This window comes from Chrysemys picta, chromosome 3 (assembly GCF_011386835.1).
Source record: "Chrysemys picta bellii isolate R12L10 chromosome 3, ASM1138683v2, whole genome shotgun sequence".
Lineage (NCBI taxonomy): Eukaryota > Metazoa > Chordata > Testudines > Emydidae > Chrysemys > Chrysemys picta.
The window spans coordinates 207,545,978-207,569,061 of record NC_088793.1 but is presented as its reverse complement, the minus strand read 5'-3'; the positions used below and the strand labels follow the sequence as shown (position 1 = coordinate 207,569,061).

Below are 23,084 nucleotides of genomic sequence, written 5' to 3'. Positions count from 1 at the left end.
AGCAAAATTCAGTGTATCCTGTGGTTTAATGCATTCCCAAAGACGAGAGAGAGAGAAATCCTAGAGATACCTAGGCATTCCAATAGGGCATCCTTGGCTGTCTCAGGTTCATAGCCAAAGACCTAGCGAGGTCTTTCTCATTTTGGAGACATTCCTGTTTGTGTAACTCTAGTCTCTGATTGGGAGATAGAACCATGGACCTGCCCTTTTGAGATGAGGGTTTCAGAGTTGCAGACAGTAATGGTTAACTCATCTTATACCTTCTTTTTCCCCCTTCTGAAGACAAGGTGCTTTTTGGCAACATCCCAGTTTTTTTGACCAGTATTAATTTGGCCTTGCATCTCAAACGGCTCCCTACTCTGTTTCTTTGTCTATAGCTATCCTGGGGAACTCAAGTTATATGCCTTGTATGTGAAAAGAGCTCTTAGGTACTAGTTAGGCTAAAGTAGACCATTTTGCTGACTGTTTATTTAGCAGAGTTCTTCAGCTCGCAAGGACTTCATTATTAACTACTCTTCTACAGTGGAGACTTCAGGAATCAGATAATGGGGTTACTTATCCCCCAGCCACACTGACGCTTCCGACTCCCTACTACTTTGGAGCCCAGTTACATATTGGGCTTCTGAAGATAATGATCTGAAGGATAGTTAGATGAAGGGTGAATTATTTATCCCTTCAGCCAGTGAAATGTATGGCTCTGAGCACACTTAGGTGAGCCCGAACTGCCAACCGTTGCTTCAAATTCTTTTCCAATGCTGCATGGCTAAGAACACTACTCCAACGCTGCTGTTGTGTGGAGGGAATGCGTTTGGGAAGCAGGACTTAGGATCGGTAACTCCTTATTAGCAGATTAAAAAGTTAGATTCTGCTTTCATTAGCCACAGGCCAGGCTAACCCTGAATTCACTGCATACGCACAAGTGGGGGGAGGACTGATGGGAGGATGGGAAGTGTTTTATATAGCTGTTTTTGAATGTCTTTAATGGGGATGTGGTTCCTATTTTTGTTTTGTGTATTTGTACATGCACCTCGCTGTTCAGATTGACTCATTTATTAAATTTGAAATAAATACACTTTGGTTAAAAAGTAAGGGCACACATCTTTATAGGTTCAACAGAACTTCCTAGTCTATACATTGCATGTCTAACACAGGCTAGTTTCGTATTGATATTCATGTTTGCGCACACAACTACAAGACCAAAAACAAACAACAACAAAAGATAAGAGCAGGAACAAAACTGCAGATGTGTTTTTTAAATATTCATGTATCTGGCTGAGAGTTTTCAAAGGGTTAAGTTAGCAAGTTAATGGAAGTACTTTTTTTTTTTTTAGCTTTGTTGCCTGGGATCTGATAAATGTGAATGGACAATATACTCTGAGAGCTTAAGCATTAAGGCACTGGCTGTGTTTCATAAGATTTATTATTTGTAGTGTTACATTCTACCAGTTGTTTTTAAACACTGTCCTAAATTAAGGTGACTGCTTGGGATTGTAATGCACATGTTGCATCAGGCAAAGGGAATCTTAATAGATTTTCCAAAATGTTAATGGCAAAACTTTTCTCTCCTTTCCTCGGTAACTTTCATTTAATTTCCCAGACGCTAGAGCAGTGGTGTCAAACCTCTTCAGCCTGAGGGCCAAACACATTATTTCAGAAAGGTCAAGGAGCCGCAGTCAATACTTTGTGGCATGTTTTCTTCCCTGTTCTGCTCCGATTGCACTGTTCGTGCCCCCACAAGTTCCCCTGCTGGGATTATCTCCATATGTGGGAAGCCTCCAGTGACTGTAAAGCTGGTATAGTCAGTTCCTGCATTTCCCTTGGTTGGCGCACGTTACACTCTAGCTACCTGTACATAGCTGGTGTACATCCCTTAGTAGACCATTGAGTTGGCATGACTTAAAGCAGCCCTACTTTGGGCTGGAACAGAGAATTGGGAACCGGTAACTGGCTACTGGTTCTTAGTTTCTCCTCTTCTGGGCTGCCCTGGGTGGTTGTGTGGGGTAAGGGAGCCATCCTTTGCTAGGTGCACTCCCTTGGGCTGGGGTTCAGGCAGAGGCAGTCGAGCTGTTAGACTTCTCACAGCCAGAGCTACTTTCTCCTTCCCCTGGTGATGTAGCAACCAGCCAGCAGGTGAGCTGTAGAGTAGCTGTGGCAAAGAAGGGAAACCAGCTGCTCATCGTGCTCCTGGTCTAGTGTGGGAGGCATTTGGTGGTAGCCCTAACTGCATCTTCATAGTGTTTTAAATCCGCTCTCACTCCAACTTAAAAATGGAATGACTCAAGGGACACGTTTCCAATTATAGTCAAATGTTATAGTTTCTTTGGAACACAGTCCCCCTCCAAGAGCACAACTGTGCCAGATCCACAAGATCTGGGCTGTGCCTGGGAACCAGTCCCTTAGGAGTGATCCCTTTATTGTGCGGGACCCCAAGGAACCACACAATTCCGCAATGGCAGGCCCAGAGCCTCCCTGACCCCAAAACTGGGCGTTTGGGCACAAGCTGTCCGTTTCTCTCCCTGCAGCCTGTGCAGCCGATCCAGACTCCTGCATGAGACTTTTTCTGCCCCTTTAGGGCACAATGCTTACAGTAAGTGTTTGCAGCAACATTGCAGCCTTCTCAAAACAAGGTAATAATTTTTGCACACGTACAGAACCTGACCGTGCCGAGGCTAGCGTAGAGAAGCAAAGGCTAAGCCAGAGGTCAGACTGGCTATGAGCCATGCTGCTGTAGCAACCGTCTTTGATTCCTGTCTGTCTCCCTTTCTTTGTTTCAGTCCCATGTGAGAGCTCCCCTGTTCCTCTGAGAGCTCCATTCTTAACACAGCTACATCACCTGACACCTTTCCCCTTTGTTCTCCAGCTCAGGACTCGCTCTGCTTCTCTGCAGAGAGGTGGAGGGAAATCTTTCTCTTGGCTGTTGTTTGCTAAGTGTGAATGTCTTGGTCTTTGGGGTTTCCATTGTCTCTTCCGGATCCTCCATTCAGATATGTCAACTTTATTCAGCTTGGTTGGAAACGAGTTATTAACAGTCTGCTATGTGAGTCAAACACCTCATCTCTTCCTGATACGCACCAGGTATGTCTACACGCTGCTATAGTGTGTTAAGTGTAGATGCTACCCGCGCCGACGGGGTTCTCCCATCAGTGTAGGTAATCCACCTCCCTGAGAGGTGATTGCTAGGTCAGTGGAAGAATTTTTCTGTCGACCTAGCACCATCTACACTGGGGTTTAGGTCAGTGTAGCTACGTCTCTCAGGGGTGTTGATTTTTCAAGCTATATGGATGTAATTTCCTTGTGGAGAGCAGCCCTCAGTACATAGTAATGCAAAGCCCCAAGGGAAACAAAGGCATGCATAGGAATCCTAAAAATACAAACATTCCCACGATCATCACAACAGCTTAGAGCCGTGAGGGCCCCATGTTGGACATCACTGGACGAGTGGCCTGTATTAATGGGGGTGAAGAAGGGGCTGTTAGAAGAAAACCCTACTATGTGGTTTCTTTACTCAGCTAAGGTTCCTTCTTAACCACCTCTCAGCGCTTATTTAAAAATTGCAAAAATAAATGTCCATAAAATGTTAGTTTGTTACCTAATAGTTTTCTCCTGAGTTGAAAATAGCCTGTATCTGTTGCAGTGAAACTGAGTGTTATGTAAAAACAAAACAAAAAGACTAAGATTGAGGAAGAAGAGCCTGAAAATGGCATGTGTCGATTGCGGGGAGAACGCAAGGTAAACTGTAAACAGATACGACGTGGTGCAGTTAATATTGTTTCATCTGTGCTTTCTAACCGAAGCTGATGCCTTATGGAAAATTGAGAAATACTATATATTTTTTTGTCTCCTTTTGCATAAGTACACTTGGTAATAAACAAGATTTCTGTTTCTCTAACTGCTGCTTATTCCTCACCTGAAGTCCTAGGCATCTTCTGATCCTTTCTCATCACAGCAATGATCTTTCATGTCCGGAATCACTTACATGCAGAATAAGCAGGCACATGAGAGTTCTTAAATGATTGTCTTGTTTGCATTTGTGTGCATCAAGTTTGATCAGTTGGTTCTTTAAAAACGGACACTAAAAAAGATCAGACATAGAAGTGTGAACAGTGTTCCTCCAAGTGTCTCCATAAGGTATCTGTTGGAAAACAAGAATTGTTATCCAAATCCTGGGCCAGTGCTTACATGGCAGTAAGGGACCCAATAGCTTTGCAGCTATGGGCCTTAGGGCTTGTCTAAGCAGGGAAGCGATACCAGCATGAGATAGAGTGTGAATTAAAATAATGTCGTTACACCAGTTAATTCCTCTGCGGACACTGTTATTCCAGTATGGTGATGCCTGCCTTTGAGGGTTTGTTGTTGTTGTTGTTGTCGCTTTGGAAGCGGTTTCCGCTAAGTCAAAAAAGCCACTCTTATCCTGGAGTCAGAGTGCCCATACGATTGCATTATATTAGTATAACTGGAAAAATCTCCAGTGTAGATGAGTGCTTAGAGTAGAAGTGCTCAATACCAGCTTCAGAAAGTTGCACAGGTAAACATTTTGCAGAAAATAGAATATCTTGTATGTGTTAGTGGGTGATCAGATGAATGTCCAATTTCTGAATATTGTAAGTAGGGACAATACTTTCATGAGTCTGGGTTTTTTGTGTTTTTGTTGCTGGGATGCTAGTTTCTTGGGGAATAGGTTACTTTTTTCTCCCCTTCCCCCTCCCCCCAGCAATGGATGCACTCTGTGATTTAGAGTACTGAAGTGTGTCATGGTATGACTAGTACTGCTCCTGTGTGATGATGGTGAAAGTTATTCGGTGGCTAGCAAGTGTTAAATTAATGTTGAGAGTTTATCTCTGCCTGCTTGCGTGGCTAATTATGACTTGACACTTCTGATTTAGTGATTTGGCAGCACCACAGAAAGTCCTTTCTGAAAACCTCAGATTGATTTCACTCTCAGCCACCTAACCATGATACTAATTTCTTGAATTGCTGAGCTTTTATCATTTGAAGCCTATATAAAGGCTCATAACACATCCTTTAGGGGAGAACGCTGGAACAGAGGGATGTATATTCTTTCTCCCATTAACTTTTTACTATTCCATTAATGCCCTCCTTTTTAAAGTGGTTCTAGAACTAAAATGGTATTTTTGGTTTTTCTTTCCCTAACCTCCACCCCCTTTCTCCCACTCCACTTTCTTTTAATGTGGTTGTTATGTAGTTGGTTAAAAACTTAGTTACATGAGGGTATCTCAATTACATGTTTTAACACTGGGCTGAAAAGTTGATTTTTCTTTAGCATTGAGAAACTACATTGGTTTAGTTGTAACTTCTTCTGGGGAAGACAACTGTCTAGGCCAGTTGGGCTCATGTAAGTTGGTTTTTATTCTCCTTCACATCCTCCTTTGAGTTGTTTTCCCAGTTCCAGAATGTTCCCATCAAATATCATGAGGACTTTGCTAAATGAAATTCAGCAGCTAACAAAATGAATAAAATTGTGCCTGTTAAAACCTTCACAAGGAGGGTTGATTGGTACTAGTCTGTCACTACTAGAACATGAAAACAAAATATATATCTGAGCAAGCAAATACTAGTTTGGCTCAAAAATAATTTTTCCAGCAAGACCGGAGCCAGACACTTACTTAGATGATTGTTCCCCCTCCCCCATTTTATTACTGCTTTACTAATCCTTTGAATATTTTGAGATTGGAAGCTGTGTATATTCCCTTGTGATTCCTTTTAGTTTTTTTAGCCAAGTTTGTGAAATACTTGGTTAAAAAAGTGTTGTCATGCTTGCTTAGAGTCTGAGCGTGTATTTCCAGTTAATATATCCTATGTCAGTGTGATGCTCTAACCAAGGCACCCAGAACACACTCTGCCTCAGCGCGGGAGAGCTGTGCTGGAGGTTAGACTGTGTCAGGTCCCTGCCAAACCAGCAATCTCCAGTTCCAGAGTTCCCCAGAGACTTCTCTGTGCAGCATCCACTCCCTCTCACTGGACACTTTCTGAAATTAAGTTTGCTGCCTGCGAAGAGGCAGTATACGCACTAGCCTGGCTCCCTGGGGCTACACACTCTACATTAAAACACAGCACTGAGATGATTTATAGTAAAACCAAGAGGATGTTTATGAATAAAGAACATAGATTTAAGTGATACTAAGCAGAGATAACAGAAAATCATTAAAAGCAAAACAAAACATGCTTTCTAAAACTTAATTCTAGCAAGTTGTCTTTGCCTAAAATAGCTTCTCACTTACATCAAGCTACCGGCATCTCCAGCCCTCTAGGAGGAGAGAGGATCCAATGTTCAGACTCAAAGGTTGCTGTTCCCTTTGTCCCCTACATGATGGGTAACCAGAATGTCTTTTTGCTCCCCTTATATTTCCCAGAGACTGTTGTCTTTGCCTCAGGAGCCAAGACAACCCCCTGGGGGTTCATACTGCCCGGCGAGCTTACCAAGCTGTTCCCTCCACTGCTTGATTGCTTGGCTTACCTCATATGTAAATGTACTTTCATTGTGTATAGCTTACAAAGCTTGCCCCAGATCAGTAAATTCACAGTCCTTTGTCTAAGGCAGGCTTCTCTAGCCTCTGCCTCCCAAAAATATTTTAAGAACATATTTCCAGCACACAACTCTTTATACACATCCCGTACTGCATCACTCGGTGATGTTCATGACCAGTGTCTCACCAGTTTTTGTACTATCTTACTCAGTGCACTTTTATAGTACAATAATATTGTATACATTCAGTTGCTTATTCTTTGGGGTTCAGATCACCTGTTCGCTGTCCTAGGGTGTCTGGACCCTGGGGTGTATGTGACAATCAGCATAGATCTGTTTTCCAACATGGCATGGACCAAATTCTGTTAAAAGCTGATCATTTCTCTCACTAATGTGTTTCAGAATTGGGGTTTTATGTTCACTTTAAATTCTGTTTCTTAAAATGAGTAACAAAGCTGTCAACTAATATATATATTTTTTTAAAATGTAAAAGTTATGTATTAGCACACTTTTAGCAGCCAATGCTCCTCCTCTTCCCCCCCCCCCACATTGGATCTAATTTTTCTGTTAAAATCCTTGATAAAAGGAAGAAGTTAAAATTCTGTAACTAAGAGGAATAGTTCTTTAGTTTGTGCAATAATAATATATTCCCAGATATAAATAAATATCCCTCCCCAAACCCCTACAATGTACTTTAACTTCTAGGTTGACAAAAATGAGATTTTTCTTTTATTGGACATTTCAGTACTATTTGACCACGAAACCTAAAAGGCTAAAACTGTTGTCTTGATGGAATAAAAGAGAAAGTTGTAGAGGTGTCCTGCAACAGGCAGAGAAACTAATTAAATGTGGTTCTACTCAGCAAAGTGACTGGGGAAAATGGCACCATAATCAGTAGATGGTAACTCTGTGTGCATTGAGTTCCTTGTGATCACTTTAGTGATGCTATGTTTTTGCTGCTCCAAACTACCGATAGGCGTGTCAAAACAACACAGCTATGGGAGAGTGAGTTGGTTTTTGTTTTGTCTCACACAACACCCACAGAACAGCTAACAAACTGCAGAGCCAATTCTGCCCCCGATACACCTTGATTCTGCTCCCAGAAAACAGGGCTGCACAGGTGTATCAGGAAACAAAATTGGGCCTGTGCTATCTTTTACTAGTATCTAATGGCTGAGCCAGAAAGATCCCAACTTGATTTTGAGATTCCATTTCAATTTGCGGGACTCATCAGTAAGTAAAATGTTTGTTTTTCCTTGTAAGCAAAGTACATTTGGATTGGGAATCTTTAAAATACTAAAAATTATAATCCCATGATGCTGTTTTCACAGCATCCCTGTGTCAGATTTGAACCATATTTTTAGAATTTAGGAGGAGAGTGCTCTTTGAGCATTTGAAGATTTTTCTTCATTGCTTACACATTTGGGCGGTTCAGAATAATAGGAATTTTTTTATATTATATTTTGAGTTTTAAAACAGGCTGCTGCCAACCATGTTTTTGGGAAACCAGTTTCTTTTAAAACAGTGCCATTGTCATATGGTGTAATGCATGATTTACAGGATGGGAGAACCTCTGATTGTCGCTCACAACTAGGGTACCTCTCTCCCAAACTGGCAGCTGCACTTCCGAGAGGGTAGAGCTCTGCAGGCATGGGATATCTAGGCAGGTGGCTCAGGTCCTTCTGGTGTCTTGGAAGCCATCTGTCAGAAGGCCCTGAAATTTCAAATGAAGGAAGTTTGTGGTGCATTCAGGCCCCAGTCAACTCCTGTTTTTTATTCTTCCCCTTCCACGCACGTGGAGAGACTGCTTGCCTGCCTCCTGATGTAAAGGCCAGCTCCATCCACGTACATTTGGCAGCTATTTTAGCCTGTCATGAACTGATTCAAAGGAGACCAGTGCGCGGTGATATGGGAGGTGAGGCTCTCAAAATAAGCCAATTAGAGGCTTAGAAGATCCTTGTTGTCAGGTTGAGGCAGTGTTTGACATTTGAAACCTCATGTTAAACAGCCCCCAGTGTTAGGGGAGAATGAGGTCACCCTGACAAAGCTGATGAAAGTTTCTTTCGAGCCATTCAGTTCCTGTGAGCTTAATTATCTTGCATGGAAGGTTGCTTTCTTGCTGGGAGTCCTTTCAGCTCACAGCAGGAGTGAGCTTCAGGTTGTCGTGACCGATCCAGTTTACACCAGGTTTAAGGTGGTGGTGTGGAATCATTGAACAGTCCTCCCCACAGTGGTCTGAGAGTTCCACTCCATTGAGTTTGTCCTCCTGCCAATGTTTGTCATGCCTTCTGTTCCCCTCCCCATGAGGCCCTTCGCCATGTGCTCAGTGTCAAAAGGTCTGTGGGGCTCAGAGTTTCATTTGGGGCAGACTAAAGCCCTTGGGAAGTCCACTCAACTTCTTGCTGTTTTTCACACCAATCCGTGTGGGCAGTGCTGTTATAGTGTCTGACTTCTTGTTATAGCTTGGCCGGCCAGAAGCTAGAAGACTATAAGAACGTAAAAATGGCCATACTGGGTCAGATCAATGGCCTGTGTAGCTTAATAGCCGGTTTTCTGACCGTGTTCAGTGCCAGATGTTTCAAAGGGAACGAACAGAACATGCCAGTTATCCAGTGAGCCATCCCCTGTCGTCCAGTCCCAGCTTCTACCAATCAGAAGTTTAAGGAGCCTCAGAACATAGGGTTGATCCCTGATCATCTTGGCTAATGGCCATTGATGGACCTATCCTCCATGAACTTACCTGATTCTTTGTTGAACCCAGTTATACTTTTGGCCTTCACAATATCCCCTGGCAGTGAATTCCACAGGTTAACTGCATTTCTTTAAGAAGTGCTTCTTTGTTTGTTTTAAACCCTGCTGCTTGTTTCATTGGGTGACCCCTGGTTCTTGTGGGAAGGGTTAAATATGCTTCCTTATTCACATTCTCTAAACCATTCATGATTTGATAGACTTTTATCATTTTCCCCCCTTAGTCGTCTCTTTTCCAAACTCATCAGTCCCAGCCTTTTTACTCTCTCCTGGGATGGTAGCTGTTCTTTAACCCTAATCATTTTTACTGACCTTCTCTGTACTTTTCTCATTTCTAATGTATCTTTTTTGAGATGGGGTGACCAGAAGTGCATGCAGTATTCGAGGGGTGCGGGTACCATGGATTTATACCAGTGATAGTCAGACCTCAGTGGTTCAGAAGCCAAATTTGTGATCAGCATTATCCAAAAGACCCACAGCAATGTGAATTCATTGTTTTATTTACTATAGTACTCTATAGTCCTATTTAAACAGTATGAGGGGAAATATTTAGTGTGTGTGTTTTTTTTTCTCACAGCAAAATGACTGACAAAGTATTTTATCAACTACAATTGGTTAATAACATAGAAAAAGCCTCCTGATTAGTTAATAACTTAGATGGGTTAATAATTAAATCACACAGTGTTTTAATATTGTGCTGCAAAGAGCCACAGGGGAGACATTAAAGAGCATCTTGTGGCTTGCGAGCCTCAGTCTCAGTATCACTATATATACAGTGGTATTATGATCTCTTCCGTCTTAGTCCCTATCCCTTTCCTAATGATTCCTCACGTTCTGTTAGCGTCTTTGACTGCCGCTGCACACTGAGCAGATGTTTTCACAGAACTATCCATAATGACTCCAAGATCTTTCTTGAGTGGTAACAGCTAATAAAGACCCCAATCATTTGTATGCATAGTTGGAATTATGCATTACTCTGCCTTTATCAACATTGAATTTCATCTGCCATTTTGTTGCCCAGTCACCCAGTTTTGTGAGATCCCTTTGTAACTCTTATTTTGTGAGCTTTACCTTCTGTTCAATGAAAGGAACTGGCTGAAATGTTTAGAGGGCAGTAGTTTTACTTTTGTGGGTGGCATGCAAAGGTTAGTATGAGTCTTACCACTGCCCTCAGATCAAAATTATAAGAGCTACGGCAGATCCACCTGTGTTACATTAGAAAGCTAATACCAAAGAGTGAGAACTCTGATTGCCTGGTATCTTCAGAGAAGCAGAATTGCAGGTAAATAATTTTCTCTTGCTGTCTTATGCAGCTTCCAGTGATTGTATTCTTAGGTGTTTTATTGTTAAACTGCATTCACAAAAATTTAGTCCACAAACTTTTGACAGAATAAGTTTAATAGATTTTTTTTTTCCTATTGTACTTTAATTTCAACAGGTGACTTTTGGAAATGTCAAAGTATTCTTTATTTTTGTTCTAATGCAGCTTCCAGGTGGGAGTCACCCTCAGTACGTGAAGACATGCAGCCGGAAATATGGATTGCACAGGAACTGCGGCGTATTGGAGATGAGTTTAATGCTTCCTATTGCCCAAGAAGGGTAACTTTATTTTATTTTATTTTTTTTAATTTTCTGTTTCCTTACATGCAAACTTTGAAAGGGAAAGGTTTATAATAATTTCTGGAAATATGTCTTGTTGCAAATGTTTCATGTTCCCAAATGTACAGAGATGTGCATAACATAAACGTTGGTGTATATGTGGGTAATACTTACCTTACGGAAGCACTAGTCATGACTCCATAGTGAAGGTTATTTTGAATTTTTCACTTAAAACTGGGATTCAGCCTCTTCTCTGTGGTATATACAGTGTATCCATCTTCCCCTAATTTAAAGTACCCAGAGCCATCAAAATGCTTTCGAACACGTTTAAGTGCTTTGCTGGATCAAGACCATAATCTGCGAGTAAAAATGTTGAGGGGGAGGGGGACGTTTAGTTTTTTCAGGTAGACCTGCAAATTTAATTTGAGTTAAAACGCATTAAAACTGGGCCATTTAAGAAACTTGCTCTGGTGACGCTTGCTTTTCTTTTACTTATTTATCTAAAACACCACTGCTCCCACAACCCCCAAACTACGCACATACCCACAGGCTGAGACTCTCTGACAGAGGCTGCTTTTTATATTTTTAAAATAATGCAACAATTTTTGTTTGTGTTGTGATGTTGATGGACAGATATTTTAGATGCTGAATGGATGATCCAGCACCATTTAAAGATATGTCTCGTTACTTCTCCTGCATGGTCCCCCCCCACCCTCCCTCCAGCCAGTTGCCTCCAAGGTCGCCCCAAACGCTGCTCCTCATTCCCCAGGCACATTCTTGCTGCTCCTCTGCTGTTTATGAGGGGTGGGCAGCCATATGTGGGATGCCTGTGGGGCAGACAGCTAGGGTGTGGGGACATGGGCGGTGAGTGGAGATGTAGGAACTGGGATGGACTAGATCTGGGTCAGTCGGTTACCTCAGTGCTGAGGTGGCAGTCCTTGGACTTTTGCCACTGCTCCCTTTGCACTCCAGCACAGCCCCGCTCTAACCTAGGCACCCTCTACAGACATGTGCTTCCCTGCACACAACTGTGCTCCTCTCCTGCAGTGTGTTCGAAACTTTTCTAATCTTATTTTTCAGTCTTAAAATATACTGGTACCATTTTTAAAATAGCACAAACAATTGTAATGCTGTAAAGTTCTGTCTTTATGACTGAGGCAAAGTGGATAGAATTGAAATTACAAATCAATCCTAAAACTAAGCTAACAATTGGTTTTTAGAAGGAATTAAGTCAGTGATCGACTTGGCTTTACAATATTAATTATACACTGCTTGCATGTTTATATGTGCAATTTCTAGCCATTAACTTGTCCTTTCACTCTTTTGAGAGGAGAACTACACTAAGCACAAGTGTCACTAGATCATAGTCATGAAGTTTAAGGCCAGCAGGGACCACCAGATCATTAATCTGACCTGTATATCACAAGTCACTAACACCGCCCAGTTACCCCCATGCTAAACCCAACAGACATAATTAGACCAAAGTGTTACAGCCCTCAGCAGACTAACCTGCTGTGTGCCACAGGCCGAGACCCGCGGAGACAGGTGCACCGGTACCCAAGGTCCCTATCGATTAAGTGAGAGATGAGATGTTAACTGCTTGGATTTTTAACTGACTTCCATGAATGGTAAGTCAGTGACACAAGATTATTCCTTTTTTTTTTTTTTAAGAGAATCCATACTTTTATTTTGGGGGCTTTCAACTGTCTCAATCTCAGTGCAACCTGTTCTTCTCCCAGACTACTTCTTGACCCCCGGGCCCTGTTCACTGTTCTACTCTTCTGTGTCATCTAGTTCACTGTACTCCCTCATTTCTCTCCCAATGTTGCTAGTACTTGGTGTGAGGTACTGAGTTAAGCAGCATATACCACAGCTGCATTAACATAGTCTGAAGAAAAATCTTTTCCGAAGTACACCTCTACCCTGATATAACGCTGTCCTTGGGAGCCAAAAAACCTTACTGCGTTATAGGTGAAACCGCGTTATATCGAACTTGCTTTGATCCACCAGAGCGCGCAACAGTCCCCCCCGCCCCCCCCCCCCCCCGGAGCACTGCTTTACCGCGTTATATCCGAATTCGTGTTATATCGGGGTAGAGGTGTACTTTAATTTGTTTTGTTTTTTTAGTTTTGTTAATGGAACAAGCTGATGGAAAAAACTTGCTTGCTTGTTACCTGGATTATCCTATCCCTGTTGAGGGAGGGAGATTCCCTTTCCCCAAGTCAATTTTACATGCTATAGCAGCATAGAAGAGCTAATGGAGTCCTAGATCCACCCACTGGAGAATTCTGCCTGACACAACGGATGTTACATGTGATATTCTGTGATGTGTTGTCTGGTTCTCTCATTTTTCTTTTTCTTTGAGGTTTATGCGCTGGTGGAATGTGTTTTGAAGTCATTACTGTTGACTTCTTTTCACTATAGGTTTTCTACATCTCATTGGATATAGTGCTACATTATATAATCTCTCCTTTGATTATGGTTAGAATCAGATCTTGAACAACAACATTCACAGGATGCATTCATGCTATATTGTTTGTCATCCTATCTTCTGGCCTTTTTTTGCTAACCAGGAGATATATTACAGCTATATGCATTTATTTAAGCAATTGTATAGTTTAACATATATTTATTGAGGTTAATTTTTACATTTATGTTCAAAAATTTACTAGATTTTTATGCATAATTTGTGTTAAATTGCAGTTGGATGGAAATTGGAATTAAATTAAAACTGCGGAGAACCCTGCATTCTGAAATTGCTGAAGTAGTTACAACTAATAAAAATGTGCTGCATATGTAAGGTGGGGAGTAAGTTAATCAAAACATAGTTTAATCAGCTAGTTTCAAATGCAAAACAAGTATTATCTGTGGTGAGTGAATGGAACTGATAGTTTCTGGTTACTGTGTCCTTCGAGGTTTCAGAACTAGTAAATCTTATCCTCTCGCACCTTGGTTTTTATTCAGAGATTTGAAGAGGAAAATAAGCTTTCCTGCTTTTTCAACTCCCAGTTGGTTTCTCAACTTTGAACTAGTCATTGAACTGAACTGGGAGAGTAGAATGAAATGATGAAAATAGTCTCTGACAAAAGTTGATTCAGCACTTTAAACGAACTCTGCTTAGCCAGTGATTTCTACCAGTTCACTTTATTTAAAAAAAAAAAAAAAAATTGGTGGCAAATATGTAGTGCTTGAATGTTGTTCCAATTTATTGTTAATTATTTTAAAAGATATAGGTTGTCATAATTGCAAATTTAATTTGAAATAGGTTTTCAAACAAAGAAAAAATATACTAAAATTTTGATTTTAAAAAATGGGTTTTTTATTTAAATTTTTTTTATCCACCCTGGTTGAATCTCTTTTGTGTAATAAGTTGAATATGGTAACAGTTTGACAAGTCACCTGACACCAAAGATAAAACACTTATTAATCCATAGGGCTTCTAGAGGGTAATGGATAGTGTTATTGCTCTGTGTAAAGATAGTATAATTATCCTGTGGTATTTCAACTAGACCCATTCTCAATCATGTGTTAACTGCATTTTGAGGAAACAGTAGGACATTGTTTGGGTTATTGGAAAAGTTTTTCTCCTAGAGGGGCTTGTGTTCAAATGTGTGTGAAGTCATAAGATTTTAATAGACTTGAGCACATTTTAATACCCATTGGCAGTCTGTTTAAGAGAAAATCAGAATTGAAATAAAAAGGTTGTGGCAGGTACTGAACATTTATATAATTAATTTATATAATGTTCATTTTCAATCCCATTTTTTATACATCCTAACAATCGGTTTGCTCTTTTGACTGTTGCTGTACCATGGTACAACGTGTCTTTTCTTAAGCTGACCACGGTAGTGCTCTGGCCTCTTTCCTGAATGGTTAGTTTAAATTGGTTAGTTAAATTCTAAATAAACAGTTAGTACTTGTAGTTCAAATTATTCCTTCTGTTTGTTAACGCTGAAATTAACCTGCTGCTGTTTTCCTCATTCACCTGCAAGTGACAACTGAGATGGCTGTGATAACTCTGTTTTTAGAGATTGAGATGTTTGGTCATTGTATCACAAATTTTAAGATGTGCTTTTATCCAAGGTTTGAAAAAATTACCAATTCTGAGGTAAAAGGAGTGAAAAATCGACAAAGCATTCCCTCCCCAAATCTATGAAATGGCAGTATTCAAGATGTGAGTGTACCATGGATTTATAGAAAGGCAATATAATATTTTCTGTCTTATCTATCCCTTTCTTAAGGACTCCCAACATTCTGTTTGCTTTTTTGACTGCCACTGCAGATTGAGTGGATGTTTTCAGAGAACTATCCACGATGACTCCAACATCTCTTTCTTGAGTGGTAACTGCTAACTTAGACGCCATCATTTTATATGTATAGTTGGGATTATGTTTTCCAATGTGCATTACTTTGCATTTATCAACATTGAATTTCATCAGCCATTTTGTTGCCCAGTCACCCAGTTTTGAGAAGTCCTTTTGTAACTCTTTGCAGTCTGCCTGGGACTTAACTATCTTGACTAGTTTTGTATCTGCAAATTTTGCCATCTCACTGTTTACCCCTTTTTCCAGATCGTCTATGAATATGTTGAATAGGACTGGTCCCAGTACAGACCCCTGGGGAACACCACTATTTACCTCTCTCCATTCTTAAAACTGCCCATTTATTCCAAGAGCAAGTAGTAAATTTCCTGCCTTTTCTTTTCTTTTATGTGGGAGCCTTTACTACAGAGGATAAAATAGGTGTTACCAGTCATCTGCAGGGTACTCTGTGGCGTTCTCTTTCTTCCCCGTTGATTAGTAGATTTGTACCTTCTCCTTCCATCAGGATGAAAGGACAGCCATGACCAGGGCTTTCTGCAGCACTTCCTGGAGATCCAAACAATCCAACTCATTCCAAAATACCAGCAACATTTTTAGGAATTTACTCCTTTCTATTGTATACAGGCTCTCCGTGGTCAGTAGGGGCACAATTAGTGTTAGATCGCAAGCGGCTCAATTCTTCTGTCATCTGCGTTCACTCAAAACAGAAAGCACTTGGTCCATCACAGCCGCTGTTTGACCTTAGGAGACTTCCTCGGTGCTCATCAAGGATTCCTGCAATTTGCAACAGATCCTCGGCATCTTCAGTGTTCCATTTTTCTCTTTGGCCTAACACTAGCACTGAGAGGTTGTTCAGAGATCATGATGGTGGTGCCTGCAGCTATCCATTACATCATCTCCCCGTTCTTTACCTGGATAATTGGCAGCTTGGGGCTTTTAATGAGTGAGTTAGCTTTGTTAGCAGTTCTAGCAGTAGTGTTTCCTCTGTCTCAACAAGACAGACTTGATAAACCAAAACAAAAGCGGGCTCATCTGGGGGCTCCTTTGGATATCGTCATCAGGCTCAGGGAGATGCAGATCCAGTTAATGGAAGTCATGACCTGGCTCTCAGAACTGTTGCCATAGGCGAGGAGGTTCTCCTGTGAACTTCCCTAACCCAGTTCTCCTCCACTCAGCAGAGCTTCATGTGTCTGTTCTTCTCAGAAGTCCTTTTGGTGGTGGCAGCTCTCCAGGGAATTTATTGAAAGATATGCCCTTGCAAGAGTCACATCATCACCACCGACGTCAGTCTCAAGCTTTCTCCTATCCAGAAATGCCCAGGAAATGTGGCCCAGACAGGACCACATCAAGGTCCTTGACTTCTGAGCAGCGAGCCTAGCCCTGTTCCAGTTCAAGGACATGGTATCTGACTGACTCTGCCGTGGTAACCTCTGATCTGTAACTAAAGGGGAGAACTTCAGCCAGAGAGAAGAGGGTTCTCTTAGAAGGGCTGTAGAAGGATGTCAGAACTTAGCAGCCATGCAGCTAGCAGGCTGTACAGGTAGACTGGCGAGTCGCTAAGGCATTCGTTATAGTGCGCAGTCCCTGAACAGGACAGCCATCCTCTCACATTGCTCAGTCTGGGGGAGGATTGAAGTGCATCTCCTTTGCCTGTCAACAGAGTCCCAAGCCGAAAAGTCTCAGCAGGCAGAGAAGGCATGTTTCAGCAATCTGTGATCCTAGGGCTCGTTGCAGGATTCTGCCCCTTAGGGTATCTCTACACTGCAGTTAAACACTTGTAGCTGGCCTTTCTCAGCTAACTCGGGCTTGGGCTGCCGGACTGTCTACACTGCAGTTTTATAGCCCAATCCCAGTCAGCTGACACGGGCCAGCCACGGGTAGAGACCCTTAGTGACCAGAATTTCAGGTTAGCAGAACTGATTTAGTAAAGTCTGCATAGGTTGTCCCTCCTTGGCATCTCAATGCTGTATTTTTCACTAGGACCCTCTGGCCTCTGCATTTTTGTTTTGGTTCTCAGCACAAGTGGTTTTTCTAGGGGCTGTTACCTGTGCGTGGAGAGCAGGTGAGCTGGCAGCCCTCTCCTGCCACTACCTTTCTGGTTTCCACAGCGATAAAGTATCTGATGGGTTCTCAGTTTTTGATTCCCCATTATTAATCAGTCTCCTTTCCTTTAGTCCTTAGCTGGCATCAGATAAGGAAAGGGTTTGATGTTCCCCTAGTGATTTAAGCTACAGCTACATAGAATCAAGGATTTTGGGGTCACAGAAAAAGGCAGTTTGTCACCATCCTAGATGGATTTCCATATGTATTAAGGAATCATGTGCAGAGGAGTCTCCCATGCCTCGTAGGCATTAGAGCTCACTCCTTGTATCGAGAACACCACGTGAGCACAGAGTAAATCTGCCTCATAGAGAATGATCTTTTGGTAATGCATACAAATCTTCATACGCCATTCTTGTGTGGATGTCAGAACTTCCTCACATCCAACTTTCAAGCACAGGGTCTTGAGTGCTGTCGTGCAGGGATCCTCTGTCTGCCTCCAGTTAGCTTGGTCTTGGCATTGGGTATTGCTAGATGGTGTCTAGTTTTTAGAGTGCTAGAGGCTTCCAGTCATAAAGGACAATCTGATTTCTGCATTGTTCTCATTTTAGATTGTGATTAGGAGATTGCTCCCTGCAAGGGAAGTTGACTGTTTAGCAAAGGTGGGTTGCTAACTGAAGAGACACAGATATCTGCTATAGCAATGGAGGAGGAGCAACCTAGAAGCCAAAGTGGAGTAGCCCTTTCTAGAAGGAAAATGTATAGGCAAGGCCAAAATTCCCATTTCAACAACCCTCACCACTGAACAGGAGTTTTTAGAGCATAGAAGAGACTAGAGTCTAGTTATATTCACTCTGCAGCTGTTGATTCTCATGCACTTTTTTGTGTTCAAGGCCTAGATACTACTTTTAAAACTTCGGTTTTGTTTTCCTCCTTGTCAGTTCCTTACAGTTGCCAACTTTAATGCTTTATACAAGTTAAAGGAAATTTAAGCTACTAGTTGTAAACTTTTGTGTGATGTGTGGGTGTATGCAGTGTTGTATTCATGCTGGTCCTCAGATTTTAGAGACAAGGTGGGTGAGGTAATTGAACCAGCTTTTGTTGATGAAAGAGACAAGCTTGCAAACTACACCGAGCTCTTCAGGTTTGTGTGAGTGTAGTCGCTAGTAATTTTTCTTGGTCCATTTTAAAATGGAGATGAGTAAAATTGGTTCATGTTTTCATTTCTATAACTCTTTATTTAAAGTGTGGTCTGTATGAGCCTTGGAGATGGCGTGTGGTGCACTCTGCATAAACTTTAGTGCTGTGTCTCATCAAATTGGGGGCTTTCAGAGCACATGAATAATGTTTGCTCATAGTTCCCTAAACTTATTGGCACTGACATCAGTGGACTATCTCCTCCTAAATATTGCCACAGTTGTTGTTTTGCATGTTGCAGCCTTTTTTGTTACTGTGGGAAGAAATGTAATTGTTTTTCAGTGGTTGAGTCATTAAGCCCTTTGTTTTCTTTAAGGAGGAGTATCTGGGAAATTACAACTTAAACACGAGGTTTGTGCATAAAGTGCTCAACTCAGTCTCCATTGCCAGTTGAAAGCCAGCATAGAATGTTTTATAGTTTTAAAAGTTTTATATATGTTCTAATACCATAGCAAATGGGTCTGAAATTGACAATAACCATTGAGCGGGGCTGATTGCAATATTGACTCTCAAATAAAACAAAACCTGTGTGCTTTTTTTGTTGCTGGGGGGGGGGGGGCGGGGGGATGACCAAACTCCACCACCAGACATGGCAATATCACAGATTTCGACTGCAGTTTAATTTGTCATTGAATTGTTTTGGAGGGCTGATCGAATGTTTTTATTTTGTATAAAATTGAGGGATATTAAACATTCGTAATGATGCAAAAAGTATGAAGTTATGTAGAGAGGTTAGAAAGGGAACCGAGTGAACCATCAGTGCAAAAATAGCACTCAGAGAAGTGTAAATGGTCAGACAGGTGAGTACAGCGATGCACAGTGGCTCAGCACTTCATACCTTGCATTTTCTGTTAGGCAAAATGCTGTTCACATGGACTGTACGTGTATAGTCCCTTTTGTCCGCTGACTGCGATTGCTTCTCCACTCTGCAGCATACTGACAGATGGCAAAGTGCAGGACCCCTCCCCACCCCCAGCCTGTTGGGTGATGGATGGTGGGTGAGACCACTGTCTTGCTTTGCTTGGTTGGGGAAGGGCAGTAAAAGTGAATGTGCCCCCTTCTGTGAGGAGAGAGTTGGCGGGAGGAAGAGAAGCGAGGCATTCCCCTTCTAAGTAGATAGGCATGTCGGGGAGAGTTATCCCCGGCTGGAGCTTCAAATGTACCGTGTAATCCATTTATTTTCTCCTTACCCTCTGTCCATAGCTTCATTTCAAGCTATGCTTTTATACTTCATAGCTGGCGGGGTGGGGGGACCACCAGAGAACCGCTAGCCAAAATCATATGGAAGACTGAACCCTGCTGGGAAACCATGAACTTCTCTGGGTGGGGTCAAGTGGGATGTGTTTGGTATTTTGCTCCTAGCTAATAGGTTTAGTCCTCTGGTGAATGTTCAGAGTCCTAGTCCATGTTTCGTTGAGTTTGATGTGCTACAGTGAAAGGCAAGCAGTTTGTGTTCTCATTGGAACTTGCTCTCCCCAAACCTCATCCCCCCCACCCCTATCAGAGAACAGTCTGGATGTGCTGACCTTCAGGGCATGTCTACACTCGCCATTTAAAGTGCAAAAAGTCCCTTTCTTGCGCAAAAACCGTGGGAGCGTCTACACTTGGCCAATGCCTTTTTGCAGTGAAATTCAGAAGTTTCACCGCAAGCAGAAAACCACCTCCACAAGAGCCATACAGCTCTTAACGCTGATCCTTTCGTGGTGATGTGCAAGTGAAGACACATTCTTCCTGTTTACAGAGCTTTTAGCCTCCGCAAGATATCCCACAGTGCCTAGGTGACCACTCTGGCCAGCAGCTCTGCTGCTTTGACGCCAGGTAAACAGACGTCCACCCTCCTCTGCAAAGCCCCGGGAACTTTGAAACTCCCCTTCCTGTTTTCTTGGCAAGTGCTCACTTATCTGGCCAGGTGACAATGGCTGCTCCAGGGAGCAAACGATCCCCTGCTTGGAGCAATGCTGAGCTCCTGGAGCTGATCGGTGTTTGGGGAGAGGAGGCTGTGCAGGCACCCAGCATGCCCTGTGATCACTCCCCTCCCGCTTCCCTCAAGACCTATCCTCAAAATGGAGAGAGCTGCACTGTGGGATAGCTGCCTTCAGTGCTCAGCAATGGAAGTGCTGCAGATGTGATCACAATCTGATGCCTGTGGAAGTGAGTGAGTACACAAACCATCACTTGTATTTTACCGGTTCCTGATCACCGGTGAAACTGACAGCGCAAACATTCTGCAAGTGTAGACATAGCCTCAGTGTGCTATGGGAAGCTTCTCTGTGTACTGGGGCCTGAATGGACTGAGGTGGGGAGCGGGGGTAGGGAGTTCTGTCCTGGGTTTTGTGGGGGGCTGTTGGTGAGGTTCTGTTAGTTTCACTGAAAGGAGGTAATGTGTGTGTTTGTGATTGCTGCCAGGTACCCTGCTAAAGAGGCACCTGTTATCCTGCTGGAAATTAAAATAACAGTTTGTAGTGCCTGGGGCCACACTGTGTTCAGCGCTGTACAAACACAGAACAAAAAGCTGGTCCCTACCCCAAGGGGCTAAAAATACGAAGGGGCCTTGTGTGGTATTTTTTTCTTGAGTACTGATTCCAAGAGAGAGAGAGAGAGAGAATGCATGTGGTTCTCAATCAGGGGTACGCATACGGCTTCCAGGGGGAAATCAACTCATCTAGAGATTTGCCTAGTTTACAACACGCAACATAAAAAGCATTAGCTAAGTCAGTACAAACTAAAATTTCATACAGACGATGCTTTGTTTATACTGCTCGATAGACTGTACACTGAAATGTAAGTATGATATTTATATTCCAATTGATTTATTTGAGGAAGTCAGTAATTTTTCAGTAATAGTGTGCAGTGACACTTGTATTTTTATGTCTGATTTTATAAGCAAATAGATCTTAAAGTCAGTTGTACCTTGGGGGTAGGGAAGATAAATCAGGTTCCTGAAAGAGAGACAGTAATCTGGAAAGGTTGAGAGCTACTGGTATAAGTCAACTGGGAGTTGTACTGTGGGCTGCCCCTAGGAGGGTGCAGGGCCTGGGACAACCCCCTCCAGCCCTGGCCCTGCCCCCACCTCTTTCTGCCCCTGACCTCTCAGACCGCCTTGGACCCCGTGTCCCAAGTTGAAAATTTGTATTTTAAAACCATTCCTACCTGTAACTACAGGTAATGTCTTATAGTATTAAAAGTGAAAGAATTCTAGAAATCTAATTGCCATTTGAGCTGTTCCTTGTTTGCTCTTCAGTCCGCTTGAAGGGTGAAACTACTCTGGTCAGTTTCACTTTCTGCTTTGCAAGCACAATGCTGCTGCCTTCTAATCTCCAGCCTTGGAGAAGAATTTTCTTATTTCTTTTAAACTTAAAATATCAAACCTAAATTTTGGCCCTACTTTTAGAGGTTCCTTAAATCAGTAGTGACCAAACACTTGGACAATGAATGGGTAAAGAGCTGTACATCTCCACAGTGTTGGTGCTTGAAGATAACCTCCCTTATTTGAGGATTGGAATTGGGATGCTGGCTGCCGAGACCAGCTCTACCGGTACTGGCAAACCCTGCTAGTGTAGATGCAGCTGATACAGGCAAAACAATACTTTTTGCTGGTATAGTTTATAATGGGTTGGTGGGCAAAATAAGCTTTGCTAGCGAAAGCACTTTTATGATAACTGCGTCTACACCAGGGCTTTGTCAGCACAGAAATGTTATGCACCAAAAAAAAAAAATCCCCATCCTAACTGACACTGTTCTATAGGCAAAAGTATCTAGTGTAGACCGGACCTTAGTCAGTGGAATCCTGTAGTAAATCCCTGCCTGTGAAATGCTCTGGCTGACAGGAGGTGCTCTTTCTGGCTAGTTTGTCGTCTCCCATGTACTCACACCTGTATTATAAATCTGCACGTCTCTTCTTTTGTCTTAAACCCCGGTTTTTCTGTCTGCCTAATCTGCTGCTGAACTGCGTTAAGTTGCTCAGCTAGAGGCTCTGTGCAGGATTTCTTCTGACCGCGTAATCTGCTGGACATCCATCACAAAGTGAGGACAATAGACCTGGCAGGCAGGCAGGCTGCAGGCCTGCAAATCCTGCTCTTCAGGCCGTTGCAATGGGCAATCTTGTCTGGCTGCATTTGGCCACCAGAGTTCTAAAGGTGCTAATCTTGTGGCACGGGGATAAGTAGATGGACTAGAGAGCCCGACTATAGTATTTCAGTGTCAGCGGGGCAAGAGGGGGAAATCTCCTCTTGCACTCTAGGTTCGAAACTATGTAAATGTAACGACTATTCATTATGTCATACGACTAGATAGAGCCACGAGAAAAACATCTCATCTTTGTGTCAAGGGCATAATTTCTGCTATTCTCCAGGGCATGTACAGACATGAATTTCCTGCACTAAATATAAAGTGTATCATCTTATTTTACAAGAGTACAGGACAGAGAGAGAAAGGTATTGAAGCTTATGTTTCTGTTCAGAATAAGTCTTCACTTTTTTAGGTGGTTGTGTCTGGCTATTAACATTTGTTTTGGCTCGACATGACCGTTTTAGAACAAATAACTCCTCTCCTGAAGTAAATTGTCTGTCTCTTCACTGCTGTTGCCCTGCTCTTGTATTTGTGAATGATGCAGTTGTTCTGCCTTAGGCAGCGTATGCAAGGAGACCAGCAGTCTACACTAAAATTCACATTATTACTACAGCTGAGATCTGGCG

General features: G+C 42.4%; 1 protein-coding gene across 20 annotated transcripts in view; it reads left to right on the top strand.

Moving 5' to 3' along the window:
• Positions 1–23,084, top strand: part of BCL2L11 (BCL2 like 11) — a 53,187-nt gene that overhangs the window by 18,510 nt on the left and 11,593 nt on the right. For 14 of the 20 annotated variants that reach the window (XM_042852753.2, XM_065589914.1, XM_065589916.1 and 11 more), the window contains 2 exons: positions 10,719–10,831; positions 15,073–15,172. In XM_042852753.2, the coding sequence (XP_042708687.1) occupies positions 10,719–10,831; positions 15,073–15,172 (213 nt within the window). Of the gene's footprint in view, positions 1–10,718; positions 10,832–12,356; positions 12,460–15,072; positions 15,173–23,084 lie in introns of all 20 variants that reach the window. The other 6 variants (XM_065589913.1, XM_065589915.1, XM_065589901.1 and 3 more) reach the window with 2 other exon arrangements.